This window comes from Atheta coriaria, unplaced genomic scaffold (genome assembly GCF_025399875.1).
Source record: "Atheta coriaria isolate IRGN ID8LTWV9N9 unplaced genomic scaffold, Caltech_Dcor_3.1 hic_scaffold_4_pilon, whole genome shotgun sequence".
NCBI classification, from domain to species: Eukaryota; Metazoa; Arthropoda; class Insecta; order Coleoptera; family Staphylinidae; genus Dalotia; species Dalotia coriaria.
In genome coordinates this window covers 2762977-2781143 of record NW_027045446.1, presented here as the reverse complement: position 1 = coordinate 2781143, position 18167 = coordinate 2762977, and the positions used below count along the sequence as shown (strand labels likewise).

The following is an 18167-nucleotide window of genomic DNA, read 5'->3' as shown; positions in this document are numbered from 1 at the left end:
CACCTCATCATTAAGTGTAAGTGTAAATTAGTGTAAAGTGTTATAAATATGTATGTGTGTTGATGTGTACATTCTGTCGCCCGCGAGATTCTAATTTGCGCGCGAGTGGACACGGTTGTCCAGTAATGCGAATTTGTGAAGTTATGATGAATTAATAATACGCCCGAGCACCCTCAGAGGTTCCAGATGGGTGCATCCGTCCTCACCTCCGAGAGTAATGTGTGTGTTATTGATGTGCCCCTCACCACCGTCAAAAGTAGCTGCCCATTCCTAGATGGGTATACAACATCCAAGCATCAACTTTAAAGGATGGTATGGGGCTCGCGATGGACATAAACCGGTGTCAAAAATTACGGATTTGTGTGTATTGTTGATACCCTATTTCCCTTTCTTTAGTTTAGAAACCTCGACGTTGGCAAGAGCTGATCCAGTTTCTTCAGTTTCATCCAAAAGATAATGATGTAATCCAGCTACTGTAAATAATTTTAAAAATGTTTATAAGTACGTAAATTCTATAATTAAAAAAATTAATAATATTGTGATCAGACTTTAATTGATTTTTATTGTAATAACTCTCACCTCAGCATCTTGGCGGCTGTTCCTACCCCTGGAGGCAGCAACCCATTCCTTGATGGGTATACACATCGAGCCCTGACCCCCAAAGGCTTTTTCTCGCTGGGAAGCTGGCTACATCAGAATCAACCTCGGCGTGGACAGAACTGCACCTCATTTAGGTCTTCGTCAGCTACAGATAAAATTAATAAAACAAATAAATAAACTGTTTTGTAATAAACAATTGATTCTTATAATATTCACCTAAGTTTCTCCCCGCTTTTGCAAGGGTAGGAACCCATTCCTTGATGGGTATACACATCAGGCCCTGACCCCCCAAGGGTGAAAAGATAGCTGAGCCGAGACCATCAGGATCGACATCGGCGTTAGTGGAACTGCATCACATCGGCCTCTTCTTCGCCTTCAGCTGACATTAACATCAATAAAATAAGTAAATAAAAAATCTAGTGATCAGAAAATAATTGTAATAAAACACACCTCAGTTTCTTTCCAGTTTTGCATACCCCTGAGGGCAGTAGCCCATTCCTTGATGGGTATACACATCGGGTCCTGGCCCCCAAAGGCGGAAAGATGACTGAGCCGAGATCATCAGGATCGACCTCGCCGTGGACGGATCACATCTTCTTCTTGGGCTTCTTCTTTTAACATTAAAAAATATATATGAAAATAAATATTATTGCCACGAAATATTTATTGTAAATGTAACTCACCTCAACTTCTTTTGAAATGGGCCTTATATCAATAAAACTCTCATCTCTTCTTGGTCTTCGGATGCAAGGATTTTCTTGTTTCGCATTAAAAAACGAAACATAACAACATGCAACATGACTATTTTAAACAGTGACTTTTCGTGCAATCGTGCAAACTCTTAATCTGTAAAGAAATTATTAAATATTTCACGACACTCCCGCACTCGCACTAACACTTGTATAACTGTATAACGGCCCGCACAATATAATTCAACACTCGCGCACTATAAATAATTCACAACACTGCACATTAAGTTGATATCAGCATTTATCCATTTCCATTTTGACGTATCTCATTCTGAGATTTATCAATTTAATATGTTGTTTGACTCTGATGTAGAAGTTTCTCTGCTTAGGTAATTCGGTTGTATCCTGAATAGATGAGTAAGAACAAGTACCGTCACTGATGTACTATTTCACACTAATACTGGTAACACTAAATTTCACACTCCCGCACTGTATAAAAACACTCGCGCACTATATAAAAACACACAAACACAATTATTTATCACAGTTGTTGGTATTCATATCCATTCCAATTTGATTTCTTGCTCTTTTCAATTTTGTTGTTGTATCTAACTTGAAGTTTTAACGTAATTTCGAATTCTTGATTCTCACAATTAATATTGGATTCTTTCTGTTAATGCAAGGCTCATTGTATCATCGTGTTGGGTAAATTTTCTTTGCCAACCATTTGTTTGTTTCTTCTGTTCTTCTTCTTGTCATTCTTCATTTTATGCGTTTCCTATTGATTCTACCTGATCCTTAGTTACTACCTTGATGTTGTGTTATTTTAATTTATTTTGTTTTGTATTATGTGTTAAGAATGTCAGGTAAGGTGTGCCGAAGCACACCAATACCCTACAAAAACCCTGACAATGATCATGAACAGGGCAAAAAGTGTAAGGTGTGTATGTGTATGTATGTAAGTGTAAAAACTGAAGAAAGTCGATTTTCACTCCCGCACTATAATTAAACACTCACGCACTATAAGACAACACTCCCGCACTACACGTATATTGCAACACTCGCGCACTAATAATAAGACACTGCACAATAGCTGATTTGTTGAAAATGTGATATGTAGGTGTGATATGTAGGGTAAGGTGTGCCGAGACACACCAATACCCAAGAACTCTGACAATGGTCATGAACAGAGCAAAAAGTGTAAGTGTGTGTATTGTGTAAGTGTAGGTAATTGTTGACTGATAGTTGCCTGATTGATTCTACGAAGTTCAGTTGATATTAAAGCAGATTTTGTTTACCACTTTATTTCTTTCCTATTGATTCCTTAGTTGCTTCTCTATTCAAATAATGTTTTTCTCGAATATTCTCATTTCCATATTCATTTCCTTCTATTTAAGCTCTTCATTTTCCTTTGTCTCTGTATCTCATTCTAAGATTTGTTGAACTTTTCATTTTTTCTATTAGAAATTACATCTTCTCCAAGAAAGATTGGTCTTCTTCGCTTTGAAGTTCTTTTGACAAAACTAAGAAAAACAAACAAAAAATACTAAACCAATTAAAAAATTCATGAACATAAATGTTTTATCGCCTGCACCTCATCATTAAGTGTAAGTGTAAATTAAGTGTGATGTAATTATGTATGTTTGGTGATGTGTGTACTTTGTCGCTCACGAGATTCTAATTTACGCGCGAGTGGACGCGGTTGTCTAGTAATACGAATTTGTTAAGTTATGATGAATTAATAATACACCCGAGCACCCTCAGAGATTCCAGATGGGTGCATCCGTCCTCACCTCCGAGAGTAATGTGTGTGTTATTGATGTGCCCCTCACCACCGTCAAAAGTAGCTGCCCATTCCTAGATGGGTATACAACATCCAAGCATCTACTTTCAAGGATGGTATGGGGCTCGCGATGGACATAAACCGGTGTCCAAAATTACGGATTTGTGTGTATTGTTGATACCCTATTCAAATTTTTTTAGTTGAAACCTCGACGTTGGTAAGAGCTGACTCAGTTTCTTCAGTTTCATCCAAAAGATAATGATGTAATCCAGCTTCTGTAAATAATTTTAAAAATGTTTATGAGTACGTAAATTCTATAATTAATAAAGTTAATACTATTGTGATCAGACTTTAATTGATTTTTATTGTAATAACACTCACCTCAGCATCTTGACGGCTGTTCCTACCCCTGGAGGCAGCAACCCATTCCTTGATGGGTATACACATCGAGCCCTGACCACCAAAGGCTTTTTCTCGCTGGAATGCTGGCTACATCAGAATCAACCTCGACGTGGAAAGTACTGCACCTCATTTAGGTTTTCGTCAGCTACAGATAAAATTAATAAAACAAATAAATAAACTGTTTTGTAATTAACAATTGATTCTTATAATATTCACCTAAGTTTCTCCCCGCTTTTACAAGAGTAGGAACCCATTCCTTGATGGGTATACACATCGGGCCCTGACCCCCAAAGGGTGGAAAGATAGCTGAGCCGAAACCTTCAGGATCGATATCGGCGTTAGTGGAACTGCATCACATCGGCATCTTCTCCATCTTCAGCTAAGATTAACATCAATAAAATAAGTAAATAAAAAATCTAGTGATCAGAAAATGATTGTAATAAAACACACCTCAGTTTCTTTCCAGTTTTGCATACCCCTGAGGGCAGTAGCCCATTCCTTGATGGGTATACACATCGGGCCCTGACCCCAAAGGCGGAAAGATGACTGAGCCGAGATCATCAGGATCGACCTCGGCGTGGACGGATCACATCTGCTTCTTCGGCTTCATCTTTTAACATTAAAAAATATATTTGAAAGTAAATATTATTGCCACCAAATATTTATTGTAATTGTAACTCACCTCAACTTCTTTTGAAATGTGCCTTATATCAAAAGAACGCCTCATCTCATCTTGGTCCTCGGATGGAAGGATCTTCTTGTTTCGCATTCAAAAACAAAACATAAGAACGTGCAACATGACTATTTCAAACAGTGACTTTTCGTGCAATCGAGCAAATTGTTGATCTGTAAAGAAATTATTAAATATTTCACGACACTCCCGCACTCGCACTAACACTTGTATAACGGCCCGCACAATATACTTCAACACTCGCGCACTATTAATAATTCACAACACTTCACTTTAAGTTGATATCAGCATTTATCCATTTTCATTTTTATTTCATTTCTCTTTCCGAGATGTATGCAATTCAATTTATTTTCAGTTGAGGTTGATATTTTCAAAGTTCCAATTTATTTATGCTTCTTCTGGGGGTTTGTCTTCTGTCTTCTGTTCTTCTAAATAGTTGTTGATTATTTTAAAACACTTCACACTCCCGCACTATAATAAAACACACAAACACAATTATTTATCATAGTTGTTATTCATATCCAATTCTAATTTTCAATTTGATTCAATTTTTTCATTTCTCTCGTTGTATCTAACTTGAAGTTCATTCTTCTGTTAATTCAGGATCCATTTTATCTTCGACTTCTTGTAATTTCTCGTTTCTCGTTTGGAATAATTCGATTCGCCAATATTTTTCATTTTCTTAATGCTTTTATCTTTATACATCTTTGGAAAAATTATCGTTCTTCTTGGTCTTATTATAAATGATGCTCTTTGAAGTTCGCTGCCTGCAAATGTTTTCTCCAGAAAATAAAATCTAATTCAATCTTTAAGTATCATTCTTCATTTTATTCGGTTCCTATTGTTGCTGACCCAATGTTGTATTGTTTTAATTTAAGTTATTTATGATTACGTAAAAAATGCGTAGCACAGCAATACCTTGGCCCAGTCAATGATCATGAACAGGGTAGAAAGTGTAAGTGTATGTGTATGTGTATGTAAGTTTAAAAACTGATGAAATTCGAATTTCACTCCCGCACTATAATTCAACACTCGCGCACTATATTGCAACACTCCCGCACTAATAATAATGCACAACCCTGCACAAACGTTGATACGTTGAAAATGTGATATGTAGGTGTTTTTGTGTTAAAAATGTAAGGTAAGATGTGCCGAAGCACACCAATACCCAAGAACCCTGACAATGATCATGAACAGGGTAGAAAGTGTAAGTGTATGTGTGTGTGTGTAAAAACTGATGAATTTCGATTTTCACTCCCGCACTTTAATTCAACACTCGCGCACTGTACTTCAACAATCGCACACTAATGACAACACTGAACAGAACGATGATACCAGGATTTATCTAAATTCATTTTAACTTTTCTTATTCTGAGAGTAATAGTTCAATTCTGATGTTGAAATTTGTGTTTAGGTAGTTCTTCGATGTCCACATATATGCATATGTCCGAATCAATTATCGATTGCAACAATTATTTTCCATCTGCTTTGGTTTTCACAAACATTTCTTTTAGGGCTACTATAAATTTATCAATTCGTTCGTTCGTTAGTTATTTGCTTGAAGAAAACGAGCAGTTCCTTATGTTGGCAGCAATTAAATATTCAGCATTTAAGAATGACCCAGAAACTGTATGAACAAACAAACAAATACAATTTTTGATTATTAATTTGTTTTAAAAACAGTGCAAACTTCACAAACGCTCATCAAAGGTTTCGCATCCACGCACCTGAAACATAAATAAATAGATTAATTATCAATTCAAACAGAGTGCCCTGAAATACAGAGAAAATATTTAATTAGACACAAAAGTAGACCCTAAAACAGAAATACTTGATTAAACACATAAAATGGGAATTTTTGGATTGTGGAACTCATTCACACTCACAGAACAAAAACATAATAATCACAAACAATAAAATATACAACAAATAAACAAATTTCACCTAAAAGAGAAGCATATTTGATTAGCACATACAAATAAATTGCTGCAAGAAAAAGACATTAATAAGGATAAGGAAGGACCTAAAACCCTGCCTAATGACAACCAATAGCTAAATCGCGATTATCCTGAAAGCGGAAAAAGATTAGTACACAAATATCTAAAAACAATTCATCATTCACACATCTAAGAGGAGTAGGAGACTTAAAACTATTTTAATAAGACCTGCCTTTGTCCCTACCTAAGTACATGAGATAGCTTTGTGAGCACAAACCGATTATAATAAAAAAAATGAGCGCACCTAACATGACCGCGACGCGTTTGGCGATTTGTGCTCGATGTGCAAAACGATTTTGCAGCGGATAACAAAAGTGACCGACTGCTACATCCCAGCGGCAGCAGCCGGCTTTTGGTTGCCCAAAATTTAACACGACATACACAAATGAAATGAAATACAATACAGTGCAACACAATCATACAAAGTAATAATCCATTCAACAATCAGTCCATTCATTCTTAAAATTGTTTAGTTTGCAGCTTTTACTCTGCCAAAAAATGCCCCGACCGATGCATTGATTTGATTTGTGTTAATTTGTGGTGTTCTGCGTGAACAGAACGTGTAAGTGTTGTGTTGAGAATGTAAGGTAAGATGTGCCTAGACACACCAATACCCAAGAACCCAGTCAATGATCATGAACAAGGCAAAAAGTGTAAGTGAGTGTTGTGTATGTGTTTAGTGTTGTGTGTGAGTGTGTGTAAGATTTTACGTGCGTTCGAGCAAAAACGGAAAATAAACATAATTCAGTTGCTATACGAGCAAATTTTAAGCAAAGTGTTCACGGTGACACATAAATTGAATGCAAATTGTAAATAAACTGTTTGCGATAATACTTTAGGTTTGAAATAATTTTGACTTTGAAACGCGATTGAATTTACCGCGATCCGCGATAGGTATAATAAAGGTAAACTCACTACTTATAGACATCCGGCGTTTCTAGCAATGCTGGGAGGATTAGTCGAATGACCAAGTACTGGTTTCACACGCCACCCCCAGATACAAGAGTGACATGCATACGCCAGCCTTCTGATCAGTGACATCACCCCTGCCTACCTTAATCCCATTCCTCGAAATGTCGCATGGCCAGGTTTATGCAACATTTCGTAGGAGAATCCGTTGAGTTGGAAACGGTTAGGGTCGAGGGTCGGTCCATCCCTCATCTATTGGATCATCTTTCCTTCATTGGTCCATTCGTCATCCATTTGTCGATTCCTCTTCTATGAATCCATGCCATTTCCCCCCATCATTTGATTACATCTACTTTGGCGTTGCACAACACTTTAAAAATAAAACAAACAAAAAATATTAGAAATATAGAATTGTTTATATTGCATGCAGGAAAATAAAAATGTAAAGTAAAGAAGTGTTATAAGATAACTTACCAAGTCACTGGGTAATCTTTCTTCCCCTTGAAGTTGGGGGATGATTCGTTTTCTCATACACAGCGGTAATTCTCGATCAGGATAACTCCTAAAAAATGAAAAAATAATTAGTAAAATATAGTAATTCTTAGATTATAAGATTAATTTTTCGACAACTAGCGCCATTTCGTTCTAACCAAACACAAAGAATTAGGCGCGTGATTTGAAAATTTTTAGGTTACAAAATACTTACTGAATTAATCATGCTGGCATTCCAATAAGACTGTTATTGTGAAAATAATATTTGCTCTTGATGACTGTCGATTGATTCTGTAAATAGAAGTAGATTTTAAAAATTAGTTTAATTTTTCCCAAAACATTTTTAATAAGTCTTTAGCTTTTAGTTACTCTAAGAAAAAAAGTTTTAAAAAATATAAATCACTCACCAACTAAATTGTATAATCCGTTGAACAGGCTTCATTTGGGCAATGAAATTTAAAAAAAACCGTTAAGTTCTTGGTAATGAACCGTTGAGCACCATAAAGTGGCGTCATCATGTTTCGGCCAATCACGGAGCATGATTGTTAAGGTTGAAAAGATTTGGTGGCCATCATGGATGCCGACAGCAACATTGGCTTACAACCAAACACGCCACGCTGTAAAAGAAAACCGTTAGTCGGCCATTTTGGATTTTTATGGCGTCGTTTCGGTTTCGGCCAATCACAGCGCACCAAGCCGACGCTTAGAAAATTTTTTGTAGCGTGATTGAAAAAATTGATTTACTCTAATTTTTCGAGCTGGAAAGCCATCTAAGACTTATTGGAAGCAACTGAGAGGATGATTGATCGATAGATGCGATTAATTCATTAAAAAAACGATAGGAATATATGAAATTAGAAGATTTAGAATTTCAGTTCTTTGTTTCAGCTACTTATGAATTGACTGTACTTTGCTATAAAATCTATTAAAAAGTATAAATTACTCACCTAGACGGCTAATTGTTAGTTTATGCGTGTAGATTCACTATTTCTCACTTGATTAATATTCTAATTTGATTTCTTGATTAAAAAATTGAAATTTCTTGTTCAGGATTATTTCTGGATGCAACTGCAAGCAGGACTAACGCCACGAACTATCCGCACTGCACAACGACCAAACCGCAAATGGACGATGGCCGAAACTGCAATTCCGTCTTCCTGTAGATAAAGGGGTGGGGGATAAAAAATGCCAACTTTTGACTCACTTTGTAATTAGGGTACTTCCTATAATTCAAAATTGATCGAAAGTCACTATAACTAATTTGATGATTTTAAACATAATTTTCAAAAGTAGAGGTGCAATATTACGGCTAAAGTTTAAGAATTAATCCTTACACGTTGTTATTATCGGGAAATATTTACTTCCCACACAATTTATAACTCACGCGAAATCCTATTTTAAATTAAGGGAATTAAGCGCGCTTTTCAACGGTTTTCACACGCCGCTCTATAGAAGGGTTCGTGTCAGGCTTTATATCCCGATCGAAATCACGGCAAATGCGGTAACAGACGTAGTGTGAAAATCTCTTCAGCAGCTTCTCAAAAGGTAAATCTGTCCTTAAAATTAATTTCCGCAAGTTTTTAATCTCTCCTAGTTAGTGTTATCTTCGAAAATGTAATATAAGTTAATAATTTTCAGACACTTCAATCCTGCGCCTGCAACAGGTAGTTTTATAAGAAATTTACGGCTTTCCTGCAGAGAAAATCACAATTCCTCGACGGCCAATCGTTAGATCGTTTCATAAACTATCAATATCCATGTTTTTATGGTGCTGACACGTTTTATGGATAATGTAATAGAAGTGGAAACACGCGGTTTCCTGAACCTCATTTTGCAACATTGTTGTGAGCCTCTACAAGGTAATTGCAACTCTGAACCTGCAAAATCAGGTAAAATTCATGTTAAAAATTAAGGAATAGTTAAACTATGAACTAGTTTTTAAAACAGGAATAATGAGCAATAATGAGCGAAATGAGCAAAGATAGGTATAACTTAAAAATCTTTAAACTACACTCTAATTGTTTTAAATTGTTTTAATTTGTTTAAAACTATAGTTTATCACCGAATGTATGCAAAAAATTATAATATAAACGTAAATTAGTGTGTAGCGAATGTTTTATTCAAGATTTGATTTTTTAATTCACTTTTTTCAGTTACAGACACAATTTAACACCTGATATCTACTCTGCGGCTATGGGTGCTGATAACCGTGAAAGGAGAGGGAAACTTGCAATTCTAACTGCTGGTGCTTCTGAAACAAGTTAAGATAAACCAATAAACGTTTAATTTGCATTTATGAAGAGTTGAATTTAGTTTATACTGCAAGGTAAACAGGAATTGGTGCGCTAAGTGAATAATTCGATGTATTCTTGTTGACAACTTTGGATGTAATAAGAATTTTGTAATTCTGATTGCGGATTCTGATTCAGCGGATCCAAATACAGGTGAGAGCATATAAACACGTTTCTAATTGGTTTCTAATTGAGTTAATTTTAGGTTTGTAAGTGCTGCACTAGGGGAGACCGTCCGCCATGCTTCAAGTTGGAACGTGGACCGCCTTCATGTGTTCCTACCTGTCAGCACGGCCCCGCCTTGTTTGCAAGTACATATCTGCTGTACAGCCGACGCGCATGAACTCTGCGTCGTACTCTTATCAATAGAGGTTGGATTCGTGATACCTGGGTGTGCACTGTAAGCACTGCCAACGGATCAACAACCTTCATTTTGTTTTTCGTGTTTAGTTTTGTTTAAAATTACTATACGTTCAGAGAGGTAATTTTAATTTGTAAAAATGCTAAAAATGTAGTTTATATTATCGGTAATAATTGGTAAATAATTTATTTTAAGAGTTAAACGTAGGAAATTGTTAAATTTTTAACTTTCATTAGTTAGTTTTACATAAATACAGTCATAGTAACGATTATCACACATCTATAACTAAACTGATAAATGATTTATGTTAGGGTTAGGGTACCTAAATGGAATAATTGCACCAATGAACAACAGTCATATAGCATAAGGGGAGAACCAGAAAACCAGTTTGTGTTAATTCTACCCCCTAGTTTAAGCCCGAATAACAACACAAATGGCTGATGAATATAAAATATGAGATAATACTCTTAAAAAAGTATTACCTAAGTATTAGCAATAGTTTTAGTAGTTAATTGCCAGAATTCAGTCCAATTTCAATTCCATCTTTAAAATGCCAATAAATGTACTTCGCACAGACTTCAACTATCTATCAGAATACAAAATCATAAATTAAGTATTGAAAACAAGTTAATTTCAACATTTTCCTGGCGTCTTATCGACCACACTAGCAGTCTGTGCTATTGCTTACAGTCTTTAGCTTCACACTAGGGTGGTTTTATAACATGTACCTATTAACCGATTGAGAACAAATAGGTATATAAATAATGTTAATGTTAATCGGGCCATATTGCGAGATAGTGGTGTAGAATTTAAAAGGGACATCTATTGACGTTGTACTGAAGTTTAAAAACCGTTGAGTTCTCCAGCTATTGCCATAAAACGAAACATATCACACAAACAAAACAGAAACATAGATTTTCACAAGTTTTATTCTTCACCAAATTAAAACGCAATACAAATAAACATACACTGAAAAACGAGACAATTTAACACAACATATTTAAATGCCCTGTTAACGTTTCTAAGTCATTAAGTTTGCATATTATGCCCCAAATAATCAAACATTTCACTCAAGCATGACTGAAACACTGGAATCAGATAATATTGCTAGTAATATAATAAGAAACATTGCTGATATGGCTGTTTTATCAACAACATCAACAAGGAATTTTAGGACATAAAAAGACTTTTGATTCACAGGTACAGAGGAAGTTATGTTTACTACACAATTAGTAGGATTGTATTTACTAAATAAACAATAAATTAGTTCCCAATTCCTGTCACATGCAGATATACATTTGCCAAAGTTGTTATAATATTACAGGAATTTATTAACTAAAACATTTCACTATTTTATACATTTTGTATGCTGACTTTTGTTTTAAATATTTTTGTAAGTAATTAGTTGTAGTCATTCTTGGCAGCAGGCCTGGCTGGCGGGGTGTAGTTCAAGTAGAGGCTGCCAGAAGCCTTAGCTATCACCAGAGTGCCAATGGCGAATGCAACACCAAAGAGCAGATGAGAATTGTATTTTCTCTGCTGGGCATCATGGTGGGTCTTCCAGCTACCCTGAGGTATTGGCAAGTCATTGTAGGTGGTGGCTACACGATCACCAGCATGGTAATTCCTCTTGGCCACTAAACAAACAAAACACAGAACATCCCTCAATACTATCCCATACTTTACATAATAAGTGCAATAATAACCAGGTTAGAGCAGGCAAAAAGGTTAGACGTATTTTTATGAGCGGAATTTAAGAGATTTAGACGATTTGTTATGAGTTTTAATATGTGTTGTACTTACAGGAACGGCCTAAAACGCCGGAGAGAAGTCGTTGTGCCTTCTGGGCCTGCATTTTCCTAGAGTGTTTGCGATTTCACGAACAGCGGAACGTCAAATGCTCGGACTGGTCGATGTTACATAAATCGTAAGATGGCGGACGAAACAAATGAATCTAGTAACAAACTAAAAGTTCCTAGATTCAAAAATAGTTCTCTCCAGATAAACAAATTAGCAAACAAACAAATAACGCATTAAAACCGAAATAAATAAATACTACAAAAGTAGTTTATAAGTTTATATGTATCAACTATGTATAACAGTCTTAATATCATTTGCTTAATCTAAAAAGATTTTTATCTCGTTACAACACAGCGTTAAAGACGAAATTCTAGACCTTAGATTAATAGTTTTAGTCGACATGTCAGTGTTGGAAGAGTACAAAGTGTGTTATTAACTAATTTAGTAGATACTGGCCTGGTTAATTCGCACACCTAACTGAATAATAAGTTACAACCATGTTAAATTAGGCGCAATATTCGATTCGTTCGAGTTAATACAATAGATTTTTATCAATCATCAATAGATTGATATTGCTTGATATAATCACAACAAATTCTCTACGAATTAACAAACTAAGAGAGATTATAGATATTCGTAGTTTTATTTTAGATATTCGCGTGTTACTCTAGTGGTTTATATTCTACAGGCGAACTTTGAGTTCCTCCATGCGCGCCTTGATGCGCCATCTTAATTCCGCGTGTTTTTCGCGAATACGCGCAATTTCACGCTCTTCCTGAGTGTAGTACTGGTTGAGAATACCGCGGCATTCAGCGAGAGTGAGATTCAGAAACTGCGCTACCTCACTACTCACTTCCAGGGTGCTATTGCTGTCCATGAGGAACAATCTGACCACATCCTCATGAGGCCCTAGAAGGACACGTGAAAGAAGTGGATAATCTTCTGCTTTGAGCTTCTTTTGTTCTAGAAAAATCGATATAACAATCAATGGTATTACAGGAATCTGTAATCTAATTTAACATACCTCCATTATCTCTCACAGCAAAAAGTGCAAAATTATTGCTGTAACTCTCCACTTTATACTTCTCCAGCAACAGATTAATCACCTCCTGAGTGTTGACTAAAGACGTTACCCAAACACTCATTTGGCTTCCATGTGGAGGCGTAAAAAAACTCGTTTCTCTATCATAAAAATGTCCATTTATCGAGCATCTGCGTTTAATTTTCGACCTTGAGAGTCTTTTTCCGGGCCGTCTTTTAATTGCTGTTGATCCACTCTTCGCCGCTCTTCTTACAACCACTTCACTATCTTCTGTATCACGACTTGTGTCACAACTAGTCATACTAGCGGAAGACCGATCAAATTCCGGTGAATGATTCCTCATTCTCTCCAAACAATCCGGCCCTGACATGGATCTATTCAGATGGTTGCTCTCTGACCAGGAATTCTCCATCGTGGCTTTCGTATCACTAGTCTCCGTCTGTGTGGGGGTTTGCATATCAGTTCTGGTATTCGTGTGTGTGGAAAGTGTCATATCTCCATTTTCATAGTCATAATCACCATTTTCGACTGAATTATTACCATTAATCGTTAAAGTTTGTTCGGTAATCGTGCTTACTTCCTGATCAGCCTTTTCTGTGGAACTGGAATCCGTGGAAGTTGAATTTTCCACGCTGGATTGTGCGATTAAAGGCGCCGGCATTGTTCTATACAATTTCTCGCCTTCATCAACCTTCCTTTCGACCTGGAGCAAATCATCCAGCTCATCCCATTCGACATTCTTGATGTCCAGTTTCATAGGCAGTGTTTGACTTTGTCCCTGGCCATTTAAAACTTGTTTTGAATCATTATCAATGTCTTCAGATGTTGATTCATCTGTGTTATTGGGTACATTGATAGGTGCAACGCAATCTTCGAGTTTTTCATCTGGACTAAGAGTATCTGTGGATGATAGCATGACATCTGTTGATAGAGACAAGTTGTAACAACTGCTGTCTGTGGTGATGTCCTGAATATCCTCATCTGAGTCATATTCTGAACTTATTCTGGAGTTTCTTTTCCTGACTGTGACTACTGTTCTCTGATCATCATTCTCTTTCAAGTGGATGACTCCTTGTACTCCCCAGTGTATCCTGAGAGATCCTTCAAGGACTAATCTACCATTGACTTCTCTGCTTCGAATCTCGCCGGATTTTCCATCAAAGTACTGATTGTATGCTTTGAGTTTGGATTCGACATGATTGCGTGGAATAGTTGGTCCGTTTCCCATCTTTGGAGACTCTTTTTGCTGTCCGAAACTTTTGTGAGATTCAACGCGTGTTCCATGGCCGAATAATTGAGGACCAAAAAGTGCCCCATAGCAAGGCACATGACAGTAAGGAACACCTTTGTGTTCAGCATGCTGGCCGGGATTCAGACGTTTGCCGCATTCTTCGCAACGTAGACACTCCGGATGCCAGTCGTATCCCAAGGACTGCTTTCTTTCAGCTAAAAATAGCGCATGTGGTAATGAAATGTTCATGCAAAGTTTTCCTTTCAACATGATTTGATTAGAGTTAAATTGATGTTAAACAATGCAATACGTACCGAAGTAGACCGGTTTGCCGCACTTGTGACATTTCCACATTGTTGCAGCAGATATTTCGATGATTTTAGAAGGCAATTGTGGAAATTAAAGCGAAAACATACAAATAAAAGAACTCGTCGACCTGTCAGAAGACTTCTTCCAACCCACCTAACCATACCAATGAGTTAAGCCTATTTAGCGCTCCCTAGCGCACATTTTCAGCAACTTAATTATTTTATCTAAATTTTCCAGAAATCAAAGAAAATATTTATAGTATGCAAAGGATTATACGTTCTAATATATTTAAACTTATCAACAGTATGTATCACAAATATTATCATATCTACATGTTTTTATTTTTTATATAAATACAGTTCCAGTCCAAAGTGTTAAAATGTCTACAAGTAATCCAATCGAACAGTCAATGAAAGCCAAGTTATCTACAGAATTAACACCTTCTCACTTGGAAATAATAAATGAGTCTTATATGCATAATGTACCCAAAGGATCTGAGACACATTTCAAAGTTGTGGTTGTGTCTGACAAGTTTGCAGACCAGACTCGAATAAAAGTAATAACATAAAACAATTTTATGATGTGAAAAGAAGTAAAGTAACATTTTTAACTTTCCAGAGACACAGAATGGTCAATGAAATCTTACAGCATGAATTAAAGAGTGGAGTGCATGCCTTGTCCATTGTTGCAGAGACTCCTGAACAGTGGAAGAGCAGTGATAAAATTGTAGAACCTAGTCCAAATTGTAGAGGTGGTTTTGGTAAATAAACTTGCAAAATTACGCAAGTTAGTAAATTCCGGACGATATTTTTAATTTAGTTTACATGTAAACAGACAATATTTAATAAATTTAAAAATTCACATATTCATGACCTATCTAACTAGTATGTTTAAAATTATTCAATTATTTATCTACCAATTAATTTCTGGAGGAAATATCAGGCATTTCCTGAACTTAAAAGTAAAACCAACTGAAATGGGTCCACTATTGTCACATAACAACAGTATCCAATCTCAAACGACCCTCATTCTCCGTCAAATACATCAAATCAGCCAGGGTTTGCTCACAGATTGCTTCCACGGCTTTAGCATTCATCTACCAAAGAAAAAACGATGATATTTTGTGTAAATTGGGCAAAATTAAACAAATACTTACACCTTGATAGGTATATTCATCTGCAGAAGGCGCAAATTTAAAATTCGGCCCGAAATTCAACGAAACCGTCGCGTTCTTGTGCAGGGACACAGTAGGATAATAAACACCGCCGTAAATATCACTGAACGCGACGCCCTGGAGCACGCCGTTCTTGAAACACATTATTTTACTGCCTGGTAACGGTGTTAGCTTCTTCAAACATTCACTAACGTTGTCTTTTTCTTCATAGTAAAGATGAGAGCGGAATTTTACTAATGGCTATTAAAAAACATTCAAAATTATATTTTTTTTACTTAAATCTACATTAAAACAACAAAAACTTACTTTGTCTTTGTAAGCTTGTGGAATTCGACGTGTAGTTGCAACTTCCGGTAAAATAATCATAAAGCCCAAAGTATCACCCTCTCCGTACCCATCGCTGAAGTGTTTACCGCGCTGTTCGTGAAAAACAGTTCCTTTACGCGATCGCCACGAGTAGCCGAACTTGTCGTAGCCTAGAGGAGCCTGCAGATTAGCATAATCTTGCCCCCAGCCGATACGCGTCGCTGAACCTTCGGGCATTTCCTCAATGGTCGCCTCCCAATACCAACAACCTTTAGAAACACCTTTAACACCACAAAAAATTCTTAAAAATTGTTGTTGTGGAATATTCTAAGTAATATTACAATGTGTAGCACGAACAGAACAATATCCTTTTTCTCCTGTAGCTGATAAACGATCTTCAGAGATTTTCAACTGCGGGGCGCGGTCGTTTAATGCCAAAAGCACCGTGGAAGGCACCAGAGTACGATATAACCATCCAGGGATAGGTTTACCAGCCCAATCTGCACTTTCATCAAACTCCTGAATAAAAACAACGCAAATTATTCAATAAAATTGATTTTTTTTATTCTGCGTATTTAATGTTTCATTACCTGTCGATAAGGTGCATGTGGATCAGGCTCTGCTAATAAATACCGATACCCATCCTTGTTAAACGGATGATCAAGCGGATATCCGTGCGCCGGTAGTTTCACAGCACTCAAATCAGCGTTGCGACCCTTCTTGCCCATCACGTTCACATCGCCGGGAAATTTCCGCTTTGTATTGCGATTCTTAACGCCGCCGGCGACAGCTATTATAAGATATGTGTGTATTGAATCATATTTCTATTACAACCACGCCGAATGCACTCGGTGTGTTGTTATATACAAAGTGTCTTGTTATCAACGCGTAAATTGACTCACCGTGCTGAATGCCGGTTTCGGTGATGCGCAGCGTGCCACCTTTGATCATCGCTTCATAGTTGGGTTTGATTTGGGTGAGATCCGTGCATACTAGACCGAAATTCTGCCCGTCGCTGCCCTCTTCGGTTGTGAATAATAATTGAATGTCTTTTTGCAATGCCCTGAGAACTGTTGAATGCCAGGATTGTGTCACACGGCGAGATGTCGTCGTTAGTGCTTCCCAGTGATTTTCAATGTATGGTATGATTTCTTTGTCTTTGTTAAACATTGTTTGATTGCCGCCTTCTTTGGCACTTGTTTGCTGCAGATTCGCGATGGCGGTTATACACATTTGTGCTATTTCTGCAAAATTATTGATTTTTACAACCAGTATTACAATTTTTTGTTGTAGGTTTTAGTCACTTACGAGCTTGACTCTTTTTAAAGCTTTCTAAACCTGTCCTCGAACAGTTTTTACACTGGAAGATATAATTTGAGAGGAATGGCACAAGTTTGCCAAGTTGATAGCCAATGCATGACTCATGAAACCATTTATTGCAGTTGGCACAAAGTAGTTCTGCTATATTTAAGTTTCTCTCCTTGCCACTGTGGAAAAGCAGAATTTTGTTTAGATTTTTAAAACAATGGCTGTGTTGTCATGGCAACCGTACCAATAGCATGTGTTGGATGTTGTTGTCCTTGATGCAGTGGTGTCGCCATTTTCCGGCAGCTTTTCTCGTTCCAGAGATGACTCGGAATTTTCACTATCGCCTTTTTCTGGCGGTGCCGACTCCTGTAAATGGGGCTCATCCTGGTTGGCAACGGTATTATTTCCATTTGCAGGCACGTCAATCCTGTGCAAACGTAATTAGTGGAAAGTTATAATATGTAAGTGATTTTAGAATACTTTTCCGTGAATTCACTGGCCATTTTAATTGATAATATTCGATTGTTTATGTTTTTATTTGATATTCGGTCCGCGTCCTGCGAGCATAACCACAAAACAATAAAACTGCAATCAATTTGGTTTGAGCGTTGACGGTTTGCTGTATATATGGTTGCCTAAATCGGATAAACAATAACAAAACCATATGTGCCAATAATATTGTTATAATATTGGCTTGAAATATAAGTTATTAAGCAATAAAAATTAATCTAAAAGAATATGTGGATCTTTTGTTTTGATTAATTTAGTTCCTACAGGGACAT

The 18167-nt window shown here is 36.7% G+C and overlaps 3 protein-coding genes across 3 annotated transcripts; 1 reads left to right on the top strand and 2 right to left on the bottom strand.

Annotated features, from left to right (window-relative positions):
* Positions 1 to 12277: 12277 nt before the first annotated feature.
* Positions 12278 to 14743, bottom strand: Rassf (Ras association family member). Its single transcript, XM_065300716.1, has 3 exons — positions 14603 to 14743; positions 13040 to 14503; positions 12278 to 12978 (listed from the first exon to the last, which is right to left on the bottom strand). Exons 1-3 carry the CDS (start codon positions 14640 to 14642, stop codon positions 12698 to 12700), a joined length of 1785 nt encoding a protein of 594 aa, XP_065156788.1. The 5' UTR covers positions 14643 to 14743; the 3' UTR covers positions 12278 to 12697.
* LOC135790501 (bolA-like protein DDB_G0274169) lies at positions 14631 to 15462 on the top strand. Its single transcript, XM_065300732.1, has 4 exons — positions 14631 to 14766; positions 14835 to 14900; positions 14957 to 15153; positions 15216 to 15462. Exons 1-4 carry the CDS (start codon positions 14763 to 14765, stop codon positions 15363 to 15365), a joined length of 417 nt encoding a protein of 138 aa, XP_065156804.1. The 5' UTR covers positions 14631 to 14762; the 3' UTR covers positions 15366 to 15462.
* On the bottom strand, positions 15389 to 18014 carry ash2 (Set1/Ash2 histone methyltransferase complex subunit ash2). Its single transcript, XM_065300717.1, has 9 exons — positions 17866 to 18014; positions 17630 to 17812; positions 17386 to 17564; positions 16980 to 17321; positions 16668 to 16867; positions 16419 to 16596; positions 16078 to 16358; positions 15754 to 16011; positions 15389 to 15693 (listed from the first exon to the last, which is right to left on the bottom strand). The coding sequence occupies exons 1-9, from the start codon at positions 17886 to 17888 to the stop codon at positions 15589 to 15591; spliced, it is 1749 nt and encodes a 582-aa protein (XP_065156789.1). The 5' UTR covers positions 17889 to 18014; the 3' UTR covers positions 15389 to 15588.
* Between the last annotated feature and the right edge of the window lie 153 nt (positions 18015 to 18167).

What these genes read in the sequence shown, in the direction of transcription:
- Rassf (XM_065300716.1), bottom strand. Translation starts at nt 14,642, where the DNA reads ATGTGGAAATGTCACAAGTGCGGCAAACCGGTCTACTTCG. An exon ending in CGGCAAACCGGTCTACTTCG is followed by an intron (nt 14,504 to 14,602) that starts GTACGTATTGCA and finishes CGCTATTTTTAG; the next exon opens with CTGAAAGAAAGCAGTCCTTG. An exon ending in TGCTGTGAGAGATAATGGAG is followed by an intron (nt 12,979 to 13,039) that starts GTATGTTAAATT and finishes CGATTTTTCTAG; the next exon opens with AACAAAAGAAGCTCAAAGCA.
- LOC135790501 (XM_065300732.1), top strand. An exon ending in TATATTTAAACTTATCAACA is followed by an intron (nt 14,901 to 14,956) that starts GTATGTATCACA and finishes ATATAAATACAG; the next exon opens with TTCCAGTCCAAAGTGTTAAA. An exon ending in CAGACCAGACTCGAATAAAA is followed by an intron (nt 15,154 to 15,215) that starts GTAATAACATAA and finishes TTAACTTTCCAG; the next exon opens with AGACACAGAATGGTCAATGA.
- ash2 (XM_065300717.1), bottom strand. Translation starts at nt 17,888, where the DNA reads ATGGCCAGTGAATTCACGGAAAA. An exon ending in CTTTAAAAAGAGTCAAGCTC is followed by an intron (nt 17,322 to 17,385) that starts GTAAGTGACTAA and finishes ATAATTTTGCAG; the next exon opens with AAATAGCACAAATGTGTATA. An exon ending in CGAAACCGGCATTCAGCACG is followed by an intron (nt 16,868 to 16,979) that starts GTGAGTCAATTT and finishes ATCTTATAATAG; the next exon opens with CTGTCGCCGGCGGCGTTAAG.